This window comes from Populus trichocarpa, chromosome 17, assembly GCF_000002775.5.
Source record: "Populus trichocarpa isolate Nisqually-1 chromosome 17, P.trichocarpa_v4.1, whole genome shotgun sequence".
Lineage (NCBI taxonomy): Eukaryota > Viridiplantae > Streptophyta > Magnoliopsida > Malpighiales > Salicaceae > Populus > Populus trichocarpa.
The window spans coordinates 3006028-3021871 of NC_037301.2; the positions used below are offsets into that span (position 1 = coordinate 3006028).

General features: G+C 35.4%; 3 protein-coding genes across 3 annotated transcripts; 2 read left to right on the forward strand and 1 right to left on the reverse strand.

Moving 5' to 3' along the window:
* Window positions 1–1745: 1745 nt before the first annotated feature.
* LOC7472524 (putative UDP-rhamnose:rhamnosyltransferase 1) lies at window positions 1746–3143 on the forward strand. Its single transcript, XM_002323682.3, has one exon. It carries the CDS (start codon window positions 1746–1748, stop codon window positions 3141–3143), a length of 1398 nt encoding a protein of 465 aa, XP_002323718.2.
* A 1951-nt stretch (window positions 3144–5094) lies between these two features.
* On the reverse strand, window positions 5095–7904 carry LOC7472525 (uncharacterized). The gene is made up of 3 exons (XM_002323897.4): window positions 7226–7904; window positions 6344–6740; window positions 5095–5873 (listed from the first exon to the last, which is right to left on the reverse strand). The coding sequence occupies exons 1-3, from the start codon at window positions 7634–7636 to the stop codon at window positions 5473–5475; spliced, it is 1209 nt and encodes a 402-aa protein (XP_002323933.3). The 5' UTR covers window positions 7637–7904; the 3' UTR covers window positions 5095–5472.
* A 1051-nt stretch (window positions 7905–8955) lies between these two features.
* LOC7484610 (kinetochore protein NUF2 homolog) lies at window positions 8956–15136 on the forward strand. The gene is made up of 10 exons (XM_002323683.4): window positions 8956–9216; window positions 9296–9605; window positions 9687–9866; window positions 10989–11078; window positions 11847–11954; window positions 12465–12518; window positions 12749–12863; window positions 12954–13111; window positions 13196–13291; window positions 14804–15136. Exons 1-10 carry the CDS (start codon window positions 9053–9055, stop codon window positions 14855–14857), a joined length of 1329 nt encoding a protein of 442 aa, XP_002323719.3. The 5' UTR covers window positions 8956–9052; the 3' UTR covers window positions 14858–15136.
* Window positions 15137–15844: the final 708 nt, after the last annotated feature.

Here is a 15844-nt window from a genome sequence, read left to right on the forward strand (position 1 = left end):
TATGTGTGATGTTTTGGGCTAGTGTAGGTCTTGCCTAGAACAAGGGAGGTGGTGTTTATTTTATTTTATTTATCTTTATCTTTATGTGTAGCTTTTTAGTCTCAAGTCCAACCCCCTCTTGGAATTAAATGGGGCTTTTATTTATAGGAGGTGATGAAGATGTATATGATCTTCTCTAACTGAGCTCCTAACCTCCTTTAATCCTCTTGGAATAATCCCAGTCATTGATGCCAGGGCAGCAACATGGTACTCTCAAACTAGGCTATCAAAGGATGGCCGAGTCGGTGGTTTTGGACCAGTATTGCAGTGGATACAAGGGGAACCACTTGACGAGAATCATATTAGGAGGTAGTACGATGGCAGGGCTACTAGATGAGCGTCTTTTTTTGTCTTGCTTGAGGCGTGAGAGAGTATTAAATGCTCTACAAGAAAGGACCCCTAACTAGCTCCTTGCGGTATAAATGAAGAAGAGAATGAACAGTGGTACCAAAACAACATCGTTTTTTTCATTTTATAAAAAGGTCCTTGATCTTCCAATTGTGTCGAATTTGGCCGATTTGGGCTGATTTCTCAAGATTTCTTTCAATTAAAGTTCCTGGTTATGTCAATTTGGACCCTTAATTTTCAACGTCTTTTTTAATATAGCCCTTAGTCTTGTATATCTCCGATTTCATCCTCAATTAATTTTCAAACTTCCAATTTCTTTAAATTTACCTCTAATTTTAATCAATTTCAATCCCTGAATGTGTGTGCCTCTTTCACCTTGATCCTTGGTTTTAGGGTTCTTCAATTTACTCCTAAACTTTTATTTTCTTGCAATTGAGCTCCTGATTGCACCAATTTAACTTTTCAAAGTTTCAATTATGTCCCCAATCTTTTAATTTTGCAAATTAACCCAAATTAAGCCTCCCAACTTGATTTTTCTTCAATTGAGTATTTGATTAAATCCACAAAACCTATTAGAAGTTTAATTAAATCCTTAAACTTAATTAATTCTTCTATTTTTTTCCCAATTGACTTTCAAACGTAATTCTTACTTCAATTTACTCCTAAATAAATCAATTAAACATATTATAAGTTTAAAGACTAAGTCTTTAGACTTAATTAATTCTTCTAATTTTAATCAAGTTTGAACTTCATCGTCAATTACCTTCCTTTCTTCATCTCATCTTGTCAAAACATTTCAATTTGGCTATTGTTCTAGTGTTATGGTCTTTTACAGCTCGAAAGCTTATCTCCTTGTATCTCAAAAATATTTTTTTTTGAATTTTTAATTAAAAAAATTAAATTTAAAGGGTTCATAATTAAATTATGAAAAATGGCATGAAAATGTTGGTGTTATTTTGATGGCCTTGTACCTGGACTTGAAGCTTAGGGGCCCAAAGTAGGGCTCGCAGACTCTTTAGATAAATTTCCAAGTTTATAGAGCCAATGTGCTTTTAGATATGCTGGTATTATGTCATGCTAATGGACAAATACCCCAAAGCAGGTGCTTTTTACTCGCATCTAATTTGGGTAGATGCTTTGAACTTCAATCTCACATGCCGACGACAATGAAAATATGGGGGTACGGTTTGAGGTATCTTTCTGTTTTGGATAAAAAGCGTATGACATCAACCAATAATTCATGAGATGGAGAGGAAGTCAGAAATAATGGGTAATAACATGTCTTGCTGCATTGATGTGAAGTAAAAAACCTCAACCTTTTCTTGGAGCAGCGAGTCAATAACTGGTTCAAAGCATCCATGGCTTCCAAATCCCATGTGTTCATGTTCCCATGGTTTGCATTTGGCCACATACTACCGTATCTCGAGTTTTCGAAACAATTAGCAGCGAAGGGTATTCATATATCATTCATATCCACCCCAAGAAATATTAAGAGATTACCTTCCATTCCTCAAAATATTTCAGGCAAGTTCAAGTTCATCGAGATCCAACTACCAATTGTTGATGGCCTGCCTGAAAACTGTGAGGCCACCATTGACCTGTCACCGGAGCAAATACAGTATCTAAAGCAGGCATATGATGCCTTAAAGGTGCCATTTGAGAGCCTGGTTCAAAAAGAAGCACCAGAGATGATTCTGTTTGACTTTGCTGCTTGCTGGATCCCAGCTATTGCAGCTAGATATGGGATTACTTCTGTGTTTTTCAGTCCATTATCAGCTGCCTCATCAGCATATCTAGGGCCACCAGATGAGTTACATTCCTTCCGTCTACGTACTAGACCAGAAGATTATGCAAGAGCTCCAGAATGGATCCCCTTCCCTTCACTTGTTGCTTACAGGCCTGATCAGGGAACAAGGTATATGCAACATGTATACATTCCTGATGTATCTGGAATTTCAACTGGCCAACGGCGGGCAAAAACTCTGGCAGAATGTGACATGGTTGCAGTAAGGAGTTGTAGAGAGTTTGAAGATTCCTATTTGAATGTCCTAGAAGAAATCTACCAAAAGCCAGTTTTACCTATCGGCTTGCTCCCTTCAAATTTTGTTGAAAACAAAACTAGCCATCCTGAATCCTCCAATTTTTCTAGTACTTTTAAGTGGCTAGACAAACAAGAGCAAAAGTCTGTGGTCTTTGTGGGATTTGGAAGTGAGTACAAGATGCCAGTTGAAACAATCCATGAATTAGCCTATGGTATTGAACTTTCTGGGCTGCCATTCATGTGGATCCTCAAAAAGCCAGAAGGTATTGACAGCCAAGACTTATTGCCAACCGGGTTTGTCTCTCGGATCTCAGATCGGGGAATCGTTAGTTTTGGTTGGGCTCCACAACTAGAAATACTGGCTCATCCATCCATTGGGGGGTGCCTCTTTCATTCAGGATGGGGCTCCATCATTGAATCACTTGGTTTCGGACACCCCTTAATTCTTATGCCTATGGTCAACGACCAGACACTTAATGCTAAGTTACTAGTGGAAAAGAGTGCTGGATTTGAAGTTCCAAGGAATAAAGATGGTTCATTCAACCGAGACATGGTTGCCAAGTCAATGAGACTAGTGATGGTCGACAAAGAAGGGGAGCCTATAAGACTTAAGACCTCTGAACTGCAAGCAATATTTTCTAGTCAGCACCTGCAAGATGACTACATCAGCAAGTTTATTCGATATACAAGCAGTTTCAAGAAAAAGGAACATTAAACATCAAGAAAAAGGCTGGGCACTACAACTTGAAATACTAGCTCATGCATCCATTACGTGGTTGACTATGAAAATAAAAGGTGTCAACCATCTTCAGGAAATGGTATGGAAGAAGCAGCATAGAGATGGCATGATGTAAAATGCATAAAAAAAGTGCTGTATAATGTACATGAATTTTTAGGCTGCTGCTGCTGCTTTTGTTTTTTCCAGAGATGAAAATTTTAGCCTTCTACATCGCTGATGAATATATCCATTCCATTTCTGGTACTATCCATAATATTAAATCCACATAAACTATGCATCTTAAATATTGCTCATATTTAAATTAATCAGTTGAACTTCTTCGAATTGTACCCCAAGCTCCTCCTAGATTCTGAGACTTCACAACAGCGACTGAATCCTATACCTTAAATTTACTCTGCAGGTATTCATCAACATAAATAAATATGTGAGGGTTGCTCCCTTTCTTTTGGAGTTTGTTTTTCCAGTCATCTTAATTTGTTAAGGGGCATTGAGTTTTTCTTTCATTCAGCAAGGAAAGTTTGCCATGCAAGTTCAACTAAACCCATCAAAGGAAGCCATTTTCACCACCCCTTGAAGAAGTAGTGCCACTTTTTGCTCTTACACTAAACCCATCAAAGGAAGCCATTTTTGGCTTCTCTGAAAACTTAATTAAAAAAATGGCAAATATGTCCAATGGAAAGGCTATGAAAGCATAGAGTTTACCTTCTTTAGAATGAGTTGGATTTGCGAGTTCGTCTCTGCCGAATAGCAACATCCTACACATCAGGATTTCAGAGAACCTGAAAAACTAAATAAATAATCGTAGTACATTATTGTCACCACCTTAAATATTGTATCAAATGTGAATCTGTTCCCTGTCATGAGTTTGAAGAAAAATATATGAATCTGCTTCAAGAACTGTAGAAAAAACCAGTTTTACCAGTGGATTTGCTTCAGCCAAATGTTGTCGATAATGAAACCTCTGACCTGTCTAACTCAAATTGGTCGAGCACTTTTAAGTAGCTGGATCGACAAGAGGTAAAATGTGTGGCATTTGGGAGTGAGTAAAAGATGCCTTCTCGATAAATTAAAGAGTTGGCCTATGGGCTGGGGCTCTCCGAGCTTCCTTTTCTTCTTTGGAAACCAGAAGGACTAGATGACTCAGAGTTGTTGCCTAATGGCTTTTGGCTCGAACATCTGGTCAAGGCATTGTCAGTCTTGGTTGGGCTCCACAGCTATCTATACTGGCTCATCCATCTATTGGAGGGTGCCTCTTCATTCAGGATGGGGCTCCATCATTGAATCACCTGGTTTTGGCCACTCCTTAACACTCACGCCTATGATGACTGACCAATGGTGTGAATGCAAAGATGTCAGTAGAACAAGGAATCTGCTTTGATGTGCAAAGGAATCAAATGGCTCCTTCAACAGAGAAGATGTTGCTAAGTCACTGAGAATAGTAATCGTGGAGAAAGGAGAGCCCTTAGGCCCCTTACGACTGAAGGCAGCCAAATAGCAGTCATTACTGCGGATCAAAATATACATGAAGAGTATACAAGTAATTTTGTCCAGCAATTGGTCAACTATAAGAAAAGGTAGCTTCAAATATCTTCAGAAAATGGTATGAAATTAGCAGAGCATATAAATGACATGATGTAGACATGCTGAATAAACCAACATGAATTTTTAGACCTCGACCTTGCTGATGAAAATAAGTAGACATTGGAACTACAACTCGTACTCATACTCTAAAAGATGGAAACACTATGGATCCAGTTTAAATCAGTCACTTGAACTTTACGGTGCTGAATAAATCTTGCATCTCAAAAAGTTACGGATGTGCAAGTATTTAGCGACCTTGAGTCATTCAAAATCAGCGATATATATATATCAGCAAGGAAGTTGTGCTAAGTAAAATAAAAAGGATATGGGTGTCAATGGAACTCTATGAAGGCAGAAGTGGATCTATTATACAAGACACGATTTTTTATACAATAATTTGCAACGGGTGATTATTTGATGTAATGGTACAAGAAGAAGGTATACATTTGTAATAAAAAAAGCTGACCCTTCAAACAGGGAAAGGGAAGAACATCAAGAAGGAACAACATTAAATCCCACATGGCCTTCCAATTTTTCATGCCAAAACTCTCCAAGCTATGTTTGTCAATTGGGTAGGAAAGATGAGCGTCATGCAACTGTCAGCACTCTGAATTTGGAACGGTCTACAGGGACTTGAAAATTGCAGATTGTTAATGAATAGGAAACTAGCAGCAGAACAACTGAAGTCAATTCTTATCACAACTGTTAAAGGATCAGCATAGAATCAAACTTCATATCCAGGGTTTACTTTCTGTTGAACATCTCCATAACTCTCTAACTCTTCCATGTCTTCTAAACTTCCTAAAAATAAAGGCAGTCTTTGATGCAATTTGACTGGTTGCATAGAGAGAATCCTGCTTTTACCATCAGAACCTCTGCCCCCAGCTTGCTCAACAAGAAAACTAAGAGGATTTGCCTCATAAACTAGACGAAGATGGTTCCTTGGATTCATTGCGACACCACCATACAACAGCGTTCGATGGAAATCAGCTACGAGAGAACATATATAACGAGCAGAGTACTTCTTGGGGTATCTGCCTTTCCCCTGTCTAACAGTGTCAATATATTGCCTTAATCCTTCAGGCCAGTCAAAGTATCGCGCATCATTTACAGAATAAATTTGCCCTGGCATAGTAAACAGCAGTCATAATGGGATCTTATGGCTTCTATATCAAAACTTGATATTTCTCCTTCTCTCTTCAAACAATTATGGATGCCTACACACTAATTATAATGATGGCTGTGATTACTAAATTACAACTCAATAATTCCAATATGGTTCTATAATGAATGAAAATTTTCATGTTAAAATCTAGAGCATGTAATTGGTACTAAGCCCCAATCCAACAGGGATCAAAGACTAACCGAAATGTAGTAATATGAGAATCAGGAGTGCATTTGACTTCCTAATATTTATTTTCTGCTCCAAGCAATATAGACAATATCACACTCAATCAGGAGCTACATTTAAATAGATGGATTTACTTGATTATTATAGAATTCTTGAATTTTTATAATATATAGTGATAGTCCAAATGAAGTTCCAAATCTAACATTTCAAATAATAATAATACTAGCATAATTAGAAGTATTACCTCGAGGAGGAATCTTAATGTCTATATGAGTCTGAATGAAGTCTCCTGTGGAATGATCCAGTGTAAATGCATGCGTTCCAGAACCAAAGCTGGTGCACAGTATAGTGGCTGATGAATAGAGAACATACCCAGCAGCTACAAGCTTGGCTCCACTTTGCAATGAATTCAGCGTAGCTTTTTCCTCCTGGGGTAGATGATCCAGTTCAACAAGGCGCCTGTATATCCCAAAAATTGTTCCTGTAGGAATGGAGGCATCGATATTTCGAGACCCATCAAGAGGATCTGTTACCACCACAAATGGACCATCATCATTAATCCAAACTGGAGCATCATCTTCTTCTGAAGCCATAACAGCAACTTTTCCAGAATTTTTAAGGGAAGATAAGATGATTTCATTCTGCACAACACAATCCATTGGCCAAAAATGTCACTTCCTTTTGTTTTCATTCTTAAATCGGGTTAAAGGAATTAGGTTGGCGCTGTAAGACCAGCAACTCCTTTCATAACATTTTTTTTTTAACTCCACTCTATGCCACAATCAACAATTACCTTCAAAACTTGAAAAGTCTACGACTAAAACTTTCAAACCAGAAAAATATTAAGACCTTAGAATGCAACATACTGTGAAGGCATAACTAAACATCATAAGATGGAAAATGGCTATATATAAGCGGGGGCCACTCCAACACTACCAAATAAAGTTTGCATGTGTTATGAAAGAAGCATTAGCTTCATAAACACAACAGGAAACCTCAAATATCAAGGACCTTACAATCCAATATACCATAAAGGCACAAGCTTTTTTCTTTATTTTCTCCTATCGTAACTAGTTAGACTCCACTACAACCCAAAAACAGAGGGAGCAGTAAGAGGTAGACATACTGAGACAATATCAAGAGGTTTTGGTGCGTCTCTGCCTGAACCACTGTCACCTCCAGCAAAATTACTCTGTTTACTGAGACTAGAGTTGAAAGGAGAAGCCACAAGAGCTGCAATTCTCTTAGAGGCATATTGTATATGATCATACAACACCACTAACTCATCTCCCACATCAATCCCTCCCTTCCCCATATATTCATTCAAAGTAGAAAACCCCTTTTCACCACTTGAAGAAGTACCCGTTTGTGATCTTACAATAAACCCACTTAGAGAAGCCATTTTTGGCCTGAAAAGATGACAACTTTGGGCAAGAAGTGAGCTTTTTGATGGAAAAGACTGGGTTTTTGAAGAGAAAAGGAGGGTTTTTGGAGGAAAAGGTGAAGTTGGGAATGTGGGTATGGTAGATGATTGCATATTTAGAGTGGAAAAGTTACGGGTGACTTGAAAGGGAGATTTGTGGTCAATGGTTTCATTGGAGATGATTAGAAGTTTTTGCTTTTGGGGTTTTCTTCTGGGGAAGGATCAGAGGTTCTTGGCTTAGATAGTTTGCAGCAGGAGTGGAACACGACAAAAATAAACAGATAAACCAGCAAAAACAATTGGAAAAGGAAGAGATTGACAGGCAAGAGCAAGAAGCAGTTACAGTGTAAAAAAAATAAGGAAGAAGATAAGATAAGGGTAAGAGGTGTTCGGCCCCCCCTAATTATTAGTCAATATACAATCCGTCCTCGAAACACTTTGTGTGTTTGGGACAGTGGTGTAATTATTATTTTATAAAATTTTAAATTTTATTTTATTTATAGTTTTAGATTATTTTAATGGGTTGATATTAAAAATAAATTTAAATAAAAAAACTATTATTTTAATGTATTTTCAAACAAAAAAATATTTTAAAAAATAATATATACTATTGTTCCAAACACCCCGTTTAAGTGGATGCAAACAAAGTTTTAGTTAAAATATGAACTTGATTAAATCCTAGTTGTGGGAGATAATTAAAAATAAATTTATTATTCACAAAGTATAATTAAATTATTCTCTTTTTTTTTTAACTTGTATTACTAGATAAAGTATGGGATTTTATTTTATTTTTCACTTTTAGATTTAATTTGAACTTATGTCTTTCATCTATTTTATGGTTCAACAAATCATTTTAATAATGTTCTAAATGAAGGGATCTAAATATTAATATAATATAATAGTAAAGGATTCAATTTATACTCGATTAATTAAACAACAACAACAAATATAATAACTCATTTAAAAATCAAATCAAACAAAAAAATAAAAGATAAAAGCAAACCTCGAAGATAGCCTCATTTAAGCGTGTTTTTTTATAAAAATATTATTTATTTATTTATAGTAATACATTAAAATCATTCAAAAACATATAAATAAAATCAAATTTAATAATTTTTACGATGAAATACAACTTTAAAGACACTTGAAAAGTAGAAATTACCAGTGCCAAACATGTAATGAATAAATGATCTTAATTTTATCTCTGAAAAAAATTTTGTATCCATTTTGTTCATATTCGATTATAATTCCATTGAAATTTTATTATTTTTTTGTAAAAAAGAATTTTTTATTGGGAAATGAATGGTTTAAGCTTAGAAATTTGTATGGAAGTCCTAATTAAGAAATCAGAATTGTTAGTGAGACAAAAGATACGATAATTTATGTAGGGTTCAAAACGGATAGTATTTCAATAATGGAGGATCACTTTTGAAAGAGAGAGCCACAAAAAATCTCAAATTCAAAACGCTCCCACCAAAACCACAACTCAGGACTCAGTAGCAGAAGAAGAAGAAAGAAATCCCTAAGAAAATGTCGAAGTTCGAGTACCCAATACTCCCCCGTGCGGACATGATATCGATCCTGGCCGAGTCACAAATCGCCGCCGTTATTGAAAATGACCTCAAAAACCCAACCCCTGATTTCGTCTCCGACATCTACACCCGTCTCTTAGTCTACCTCGATCTTCTCCACGAGTGAGTCATCAATCAACTCAGTTTCTTTCATTTTTTAGAATTTATCTATAATTAATAAATTAATTGTGGTGTGGTGTAGGGAAGACGGCGGGCAAGTTGAATTTGCAGCATTAGAACAGCTAGAGAACCCACATTACCATGTCGGGTCGGCCCGGACTGTTAATAATTATATTAAGATTAAAGAGGTTATAGCTTTGCTACAATGCCCTGCTGTTTTTACTCTCAAAGATCTTTTGAAACCCCAAGCAGATCGCACTCAATTTTTTCTCAGTGCTATTCTTAATTTCTGTCTTCATAAAGACTCCAAAATGAATGAATTGAGACCCATTGGGGAGGAACTTTCGCTTCTTGACGAGCAGCGAAGAGAATTCGACGATAAGATTTCCCAGGTTGGGTTGTTATTATGATAATTTAACTGATAATTACTCTTTTTTTTTTCTGACTGTTCTGTGTTATTTTGGGTTATGCAGTTGAATGCGGAGATTGCGGAGTACAATGATGCGAGGGAGAGAGAGTTACCGCTTGTTCAAGATGTTGATGGTAAAGTTAAAGAATTGCGCCAAAGGATTGGTGACCTCAATAACCACCAGATGTCTCAGAGAGCTACTTACCGGAAATTGAAGGAGATGAGTACAGAAATGGACGGGGAAGTAAGTAAGGATGTTGAATGTTGGTTCTTTGTAGATTCTGCAAATAATTTAGAGACTGATATGCTTTGACATTGATTTATTTTGTTCTTTGGCCTCGGTTATATCAAATTGAATGATAACAATAAAGAACTTTACCGTGTGTGTATGTAGGTTTACCTTACAGATATGCACCTACCTATTCTGAGTGCTTAGTTTCCTAGAGTCGTCATTATCATAGGTTTAAGTTGCAGAATGAGAGTTTATCGGGGATGTAAAATAACAATCATGGCCACTGTTGTCGAGAATGTGTTAGCAGTCGTTGAAAAAATTATAATAACTCGCATTCTTAATGGTTTTTATTGAATAAGCATAATAGTAATACTTTTTGTAATTTAATATCATACAAAAGATAATACTAGAATGTATTACAACTTAAAATCGCGTGTTACAAACTATCTTAATGTAAATAATAAGTTAATGATTATATCCAGTTATTGCCTTGAAAAAAAAAAAACAATAACAATTAAATTTAAAAATTAATAAAATATAATGAATTAACTTAAGAGTAACCAACAGTTCAAATTGAATTTAACATAAATGCCAATATACCACCAACAAAAATAATAATTAAATTACATTCGAAATTAATTACAAAAATTATAAAATTAATATGGTTTAAAAATGATCTCTTATAGTTAAAAAAAAAAAAGTTGGATCATCACTTTCCAAGTGGATAATTCAATTTTTTGTTTGATTTGGTTAAAAGATCAAGTTAAAGTGAGTGTGATTGTGTGAAAGAGGTCGTGAGTGTTCAATGATGAGAGAGAGTTGAGACTTTAGAGAGCTCCAAAAGACAAAATTATTCGAGTGTTGTGGTCAGTGACTAAAAGTTAGAATTGCTGGGATGAGTGGAATCTCGGAAAAAACCAATAAAAGAGAGAGTAAAAGTCAAACTATCAAAGCCCCTTTTCTTGGAAATAACACGTTGTATTTGAAATAACAGCAATTATATAACACCATTATTGCTGATTTTTATGTGAAATGCTATTACACATTGAATAACAGCATAAAAGGAAATGAAGCTGACCGAATATGTTAAATAACAGCTGTTGTTGATATCACATCCCTTGTTTTGTTTTATAGATCTCAAGGGCCGAGTTTGACCTGGTACAAAGTGTTCAAGAAAATGTGAATTTAAGGTCAAAAATTGTTCAATCACCAGATAAACTGCAGGTATCTTTTCTTCTACATATTGAGGTCCATTTATTTTGATAAATGAACTGCATTCTATGTTAGCACTTGAAATATCCTGAATTCAAAATGCCATGCTCTAGTGAAGTTTATTTAACTATAGGAGCCATGGTAAGATGTAGATGGATGGCCTTACTTTACATCATAATGGTTTAAACTAAATTGTAAGATATGATATGATGCATTGGTTACACAAAATGGCAATCGTTGCCTCCGTGGAATTTGGAGAACATGCTTTTGGAATTGATGAAACCACAAACAGCACACTTATAAGCTAAGGAACTTGAAAATTTCAATTTTATGCATCTTTTAGGAAATTATTCTCCCTGGAATCTTGAATCCCTCTGTACCGAACACAGCTAAGTATTCTTTGTATTGTGCATGTCTCAATGCTTTTTCTAATGAATTCATAGAAAATTGTATGTAGCCTATATTTGTGGTGGGGTACATTGTATCGGCTACCCTTGAGTTTTAGTGTTCCCCTTTTGTTCTTGAATTTACTTTGGTTACCCTATTTTATGCTGTCTCATTGCATTTGGTTATTGACCACCCTTAATGTCTTTTGTAATGAAATTCATGTTCAACATCAACCGTATTCAAGTTTAGACACAATTCAACTTCAACCATATTCAAGTTTATTCTGTCTTAATGCATCCTACACTATTGTTGTTTTTTTTCATTATTTGCACACTGTTATTTTCCTTTTGGATTCCTTGTTGACATGCAAATAATCCTTGCATGTATTAAAAGAGGGCTTTGGAGGAGAAGAAATCAGTTCGACAAGATGCAAGAAATGCTGAAAGATTAGCAATGCAATCCTTTCAGGCTAAGACTGATGTCCTTGAGGTTTATACGAAGGTACTTTTTCATAAACTGCTATGTTGCCTTCAGGGTTTGCTGAGCTTGGCTGGTTTGATGGAGTTTGCTTACGCATTATGAAAATGCAGTCTAATTTCTTTGCATTATTTGTAATTAATATTTGTTTTCCTAGAAGTTTCTGAATTTTAGACTGTAATTATTGTGAAATTGCTTGAGGTAGACTCTAAAATTTAATATTTCATGGATAAATGGTTTTGAATGGCATTAAAAATTTGAGCTCTGGAGGCTTTGTTCAAATAAAAAATATATTATTTATTTCTTCCTCAAATACCAAATGGGAGTCAGTTCTTGAATGCTTATCAAATAATGAGATTTTTTCTTTTCAAGTTTTAGCAGTACAGTTGTTTTTTTCAAATCTGGTTTAATTGGATGATGTTTCCTGTGTTTTGCCTGTTTGATAATAAGCTACACATAAAGTTTTACTGGAATCTCAGTCTTATAATCAGCGATGCATAAAATCTTACTGGTTTCTTTATGTTCTACTCTCAGGCTTCTAAGAAAATGTCAAAGCACTTCAATCAGATGCAGGCAATTCATGAACAGGTGAGAACATGTAAACTTTTTTGCCTCTGAAATTTAATATTCTGTTCTAACAGCTTCATTTAGAATACTCTATGATCACAAAGAGGGAAACAGTATCTTACTGTAATATCAGTAACCTATTAGTTCAGATGACATATTTATTATCCTTTTGCCATTCCATAAAGCTTTTGAATGTTGTCAGTAAATATTTGATTCCAGAACCCTCGAGGTGCAATTGAAACTTTTGATAGGTAAATTCTGCCAAATCAATTGAAAAGGACTATAAGGCCTTAAAAGCTAAGCTCGGTTATGATGAACTGATGGATAAGTCACTTAGTGCCAAACTTGTTGAGTTGCAAGTGAAAGGTACGTTCTTGTGAAAATTGAGTTAATTTGGTTTCCTTTATATTTTGAATGAATGCCTTTTGAGCCGATAGCATATTCTGCCTTTCCCAGCACAACAGTTGGATGAGTGTAAAAAGCTGTTAGAGAAAGAAAGAGATGCTAAGTGTGACGAAGCTACTGAAGAATTCAATAATATCAAATCGGAGGTGGAATCCAGGAGGCATGATCTAGGAGCGAGGCAAAGGAAGGTTGAAGATGTATTAACAAAGGTACTTTTATATATAATGCTAAACCAACTCATATTGATCTGAAGTAGTTGAATATTTTGTAAGTTTCTTTTGTTTAATTAACAGGTGGATGCTATAACTTCAAAGACTAACATGGTAAAAGAATCTGGTGTGGCTGAAGTGCAAAAGCTAGTTCACAAACGTGAAGAGATTGCAGAACAGGTGCTCTGCCTTTGATTCCATTAATGAATTCTTCATGTGTGCGTGCTTGTTATCAAATTAATATAAGCAGTTTGCTCAAATTGACTAGGAACTAAGTTCTTTCATAGTTTAATACCAATACTCCTCCCTACCCACAGAAGAGTTTCCACTTTGATTATATACCAATATTAAAAATGGCTAATAAATGCTGTGCTGCCTTGTTTACTTAATTTACTTTCCAAGTTTTTTGTGCTGCGTCGAAATGTTGACAATTGACAGTGTCAACTAGATCTAGGTTTTAATTGAAAACTCAGTAGTTTTGCTATTCTCTTAAATAAGCTGTACCTTAATTACATCTAAGTCATCCATTCAGTTTGTATCGTTTCAATTAAAGTAGCATATATACATCATTTTCCAGGGAACATGAGAAGATATTGATTGCATAAACCGCTGCAACATTTGGATGTTTGACATAATAACTATAGAAGGAAAAGGCTTTACAGAAATCGTGAAGGGTTAAAAGTAGGGATGGTCATGGGGTGGGTTTCCACTCCTGCTTCCTCTCCTGCCTCTGCTAAGAAATTCTGTCTCCTGCGCCTTGAGTCTAAATGGGACAGGCTATGCTAGGTGGGTTTGTTTATTGAATAATAGAATTGAGTTGGATTCCCTGTCAAGGTGGTAGGTGTTACGAGATATTGTTTGTCACCAAAACTTTTTTATTTAATTCAGTGACTTCTGCTACTAGAATTGACATGGCTGCCTTAGTCTCAATACTCGCGGTCCCAGTCTCAATACTCATGCTCCTGGAATTCTCTTGAAAGCTTGCCTGTTAACTTTAGCTATTGGAGAACAGAATAGGAGTCATTGATATGCAACATCTATCCCTCAAAGACAGCACCTGCTGCTGCCATGCCTCAGAAGTCCATAAATCAGAGAATTAGAATGTTTTCGGTCTCTACGAACACACATTCCTAATTTATCTCAAATGTGATCAAATGGGCATGTTTTTGGCTAGCACTTCCAAACCTGGCTCCACCTGATGTCATTATAGGTGTTGAATGCAGAATCCTTCCTTGCCCCTTCTGGAAAAGGTTGTCCTTCAGTAGGAATGGGGTGGATATAGTCTTGAAATCAAGTAACAAACAATTGTCCCTGAACCCTGCTCAAAGGCATGGCTAATAAAATCCACATTCATATATTTCACATTTTTTTTATAATATCACAGTTGAAAAGGTCCTGTGTGTCCTTTAGCCATCATAGAAATCAAAGATATTGAAACCTATGCCTATCATTGCCATCTTGTTTGAATTGTAACCACTATTCAATGTATTTTTTTTTACCATTTTCCACCATTAAATTTAACATGGAAAAGTACCCTAGTATCATGCTGGAGGGATTCAACCCTCCAGCATGATAACTAGGGTACTTTTGAGTTGGTTTAATCATTTGTTTTGTTTCAATTGATGCTTGCTGCGATAAATATTTGAGAATGCTGAACTGAATGTGTTTCTGTTTTTGCTTGGTTGGATGCAGTTTCAACTATATAAGAACTCCATTGGGCATTTGCTGCACTGTGCTGACAGTTGAAGTTGAGCAAAAAAATTGATTTAAAGGATCAAACATGAGTCCGCTTACACTATAAGAGGCTGCATCAGTAAATTTAAGTTTTTTGTTTGAACCTTTTGTTGGAGCTTTAAAATATGTTTCCTGGCACTCGAGTAGTATATGTATATATGCTTGTTCCTCTAGTATGGTTATGACAAATAGCCAAGACGAATTCATAACGACAACTTGATTGTACGAAAATGATGGGTTTGTTATATCTCTGTCAAGGTCAATTCGTGTAGAGTGTTTTGGTTTTGCTTTTGTCAGTGTTGTTTCCATCTTTGCAAGTCATGATTCTAGCTTACAAGTTCACGATGATGGGAACCTATAGCCATCATTCTTGCATGCTTAATCACAATTAACAGAAAAATTACGCTTGACAGATTGTTTGCAGCCTTTTATTTTGGTATGATGTAGATACTGGTGGCGGGCATATGCAGAGGCATGTGCTGGATTTTGTTTGTTCAACTTCATCAGCCAGAAACCAGCTGATTTTTTTCCCCTCTGGAGAATGTAAAAGTGTATTTCAAGGTTGTCAATTCTGTTCCGTTTCGCTTGGAATGATCGAAACATTCCATACCAATTTAAAAAATAGAACAAAACAGAATAATTTTCATCTCATTTTAAATCTCGTTTCGTTTCGGATTTTTCGGCTAAATTTCAGCCGGAACGTTCCGATTTCATTTCACATGTTCCGTTCCGTTCTTGAAAAGTCATTGAAAGGTTCAATTTAATTAATTAAACCACCCAAGTATAAAAAGTTCTTTTTCATTACTATTTTCAATAACAATGATATTAAAAATAATATTAAAAATTATTATTACTATTTTTATTAATAATGATATTAATTTTTTAAAAATAGATTTATTACTAATATATATGGTTTATATTCATGTTGTTTTTTTTTATGTTTATACTTTGTAGGAATTTAAGTAAAATAAAAGATGTTTTAGATTTCATTGGCCTTGA

Bases quoted from the DNA above. Each gene is read 5' to 3' on its own strand.
- LOC7472524 (XM_002323682.3), top strand. From the start codon at position 1,746: ATGGCTTCCAAATCCCATGTGTTCATGTTCCCATGGTTTGCATTTGGC.
- LOC7472525 (XM_002323897.4), bottom strand. From the start codon at position 7,636: ATGCAATCATCTACCATACCCACATTCCCAACTTCACCTTTTCCTCCA. The intron at 6,741-7,225 runs GTATGTCTACCT...TGTGTTGTGCAG, and splicing joins AACCTCTTGATATTGTCTCA to AATGAAATCATCTTATCTTC. The intron at 5,874-6,343 runs GTAATACTTCTA...TTACTATGCCAG, and splicing joins CATTAAGATTCCTCCTCGAG to GGCAAATTTATTCTGTAAAT.
- LOC7484610 (XM_002323683.4), top strand. From the start codon at position 9,053: ATGTCGAAGTTCGAGTACCCAATACTCCCCCGTGCGGACATGATATCG. The intron at 12,519-12,748 runs GTGAGAACATGT...AACTTTTGATAG, and splicing joins TGCAGGCAATTCATGAACAG to GTAAATTCTGCCAAATCAAT. The intron at 13,112-13,195 runs GTACTTTTATAT...TTTAATTAACAG, and splicing joins TTGAAGATGTATTAACAAAG to GTGGATGCTATAACTTCAAA.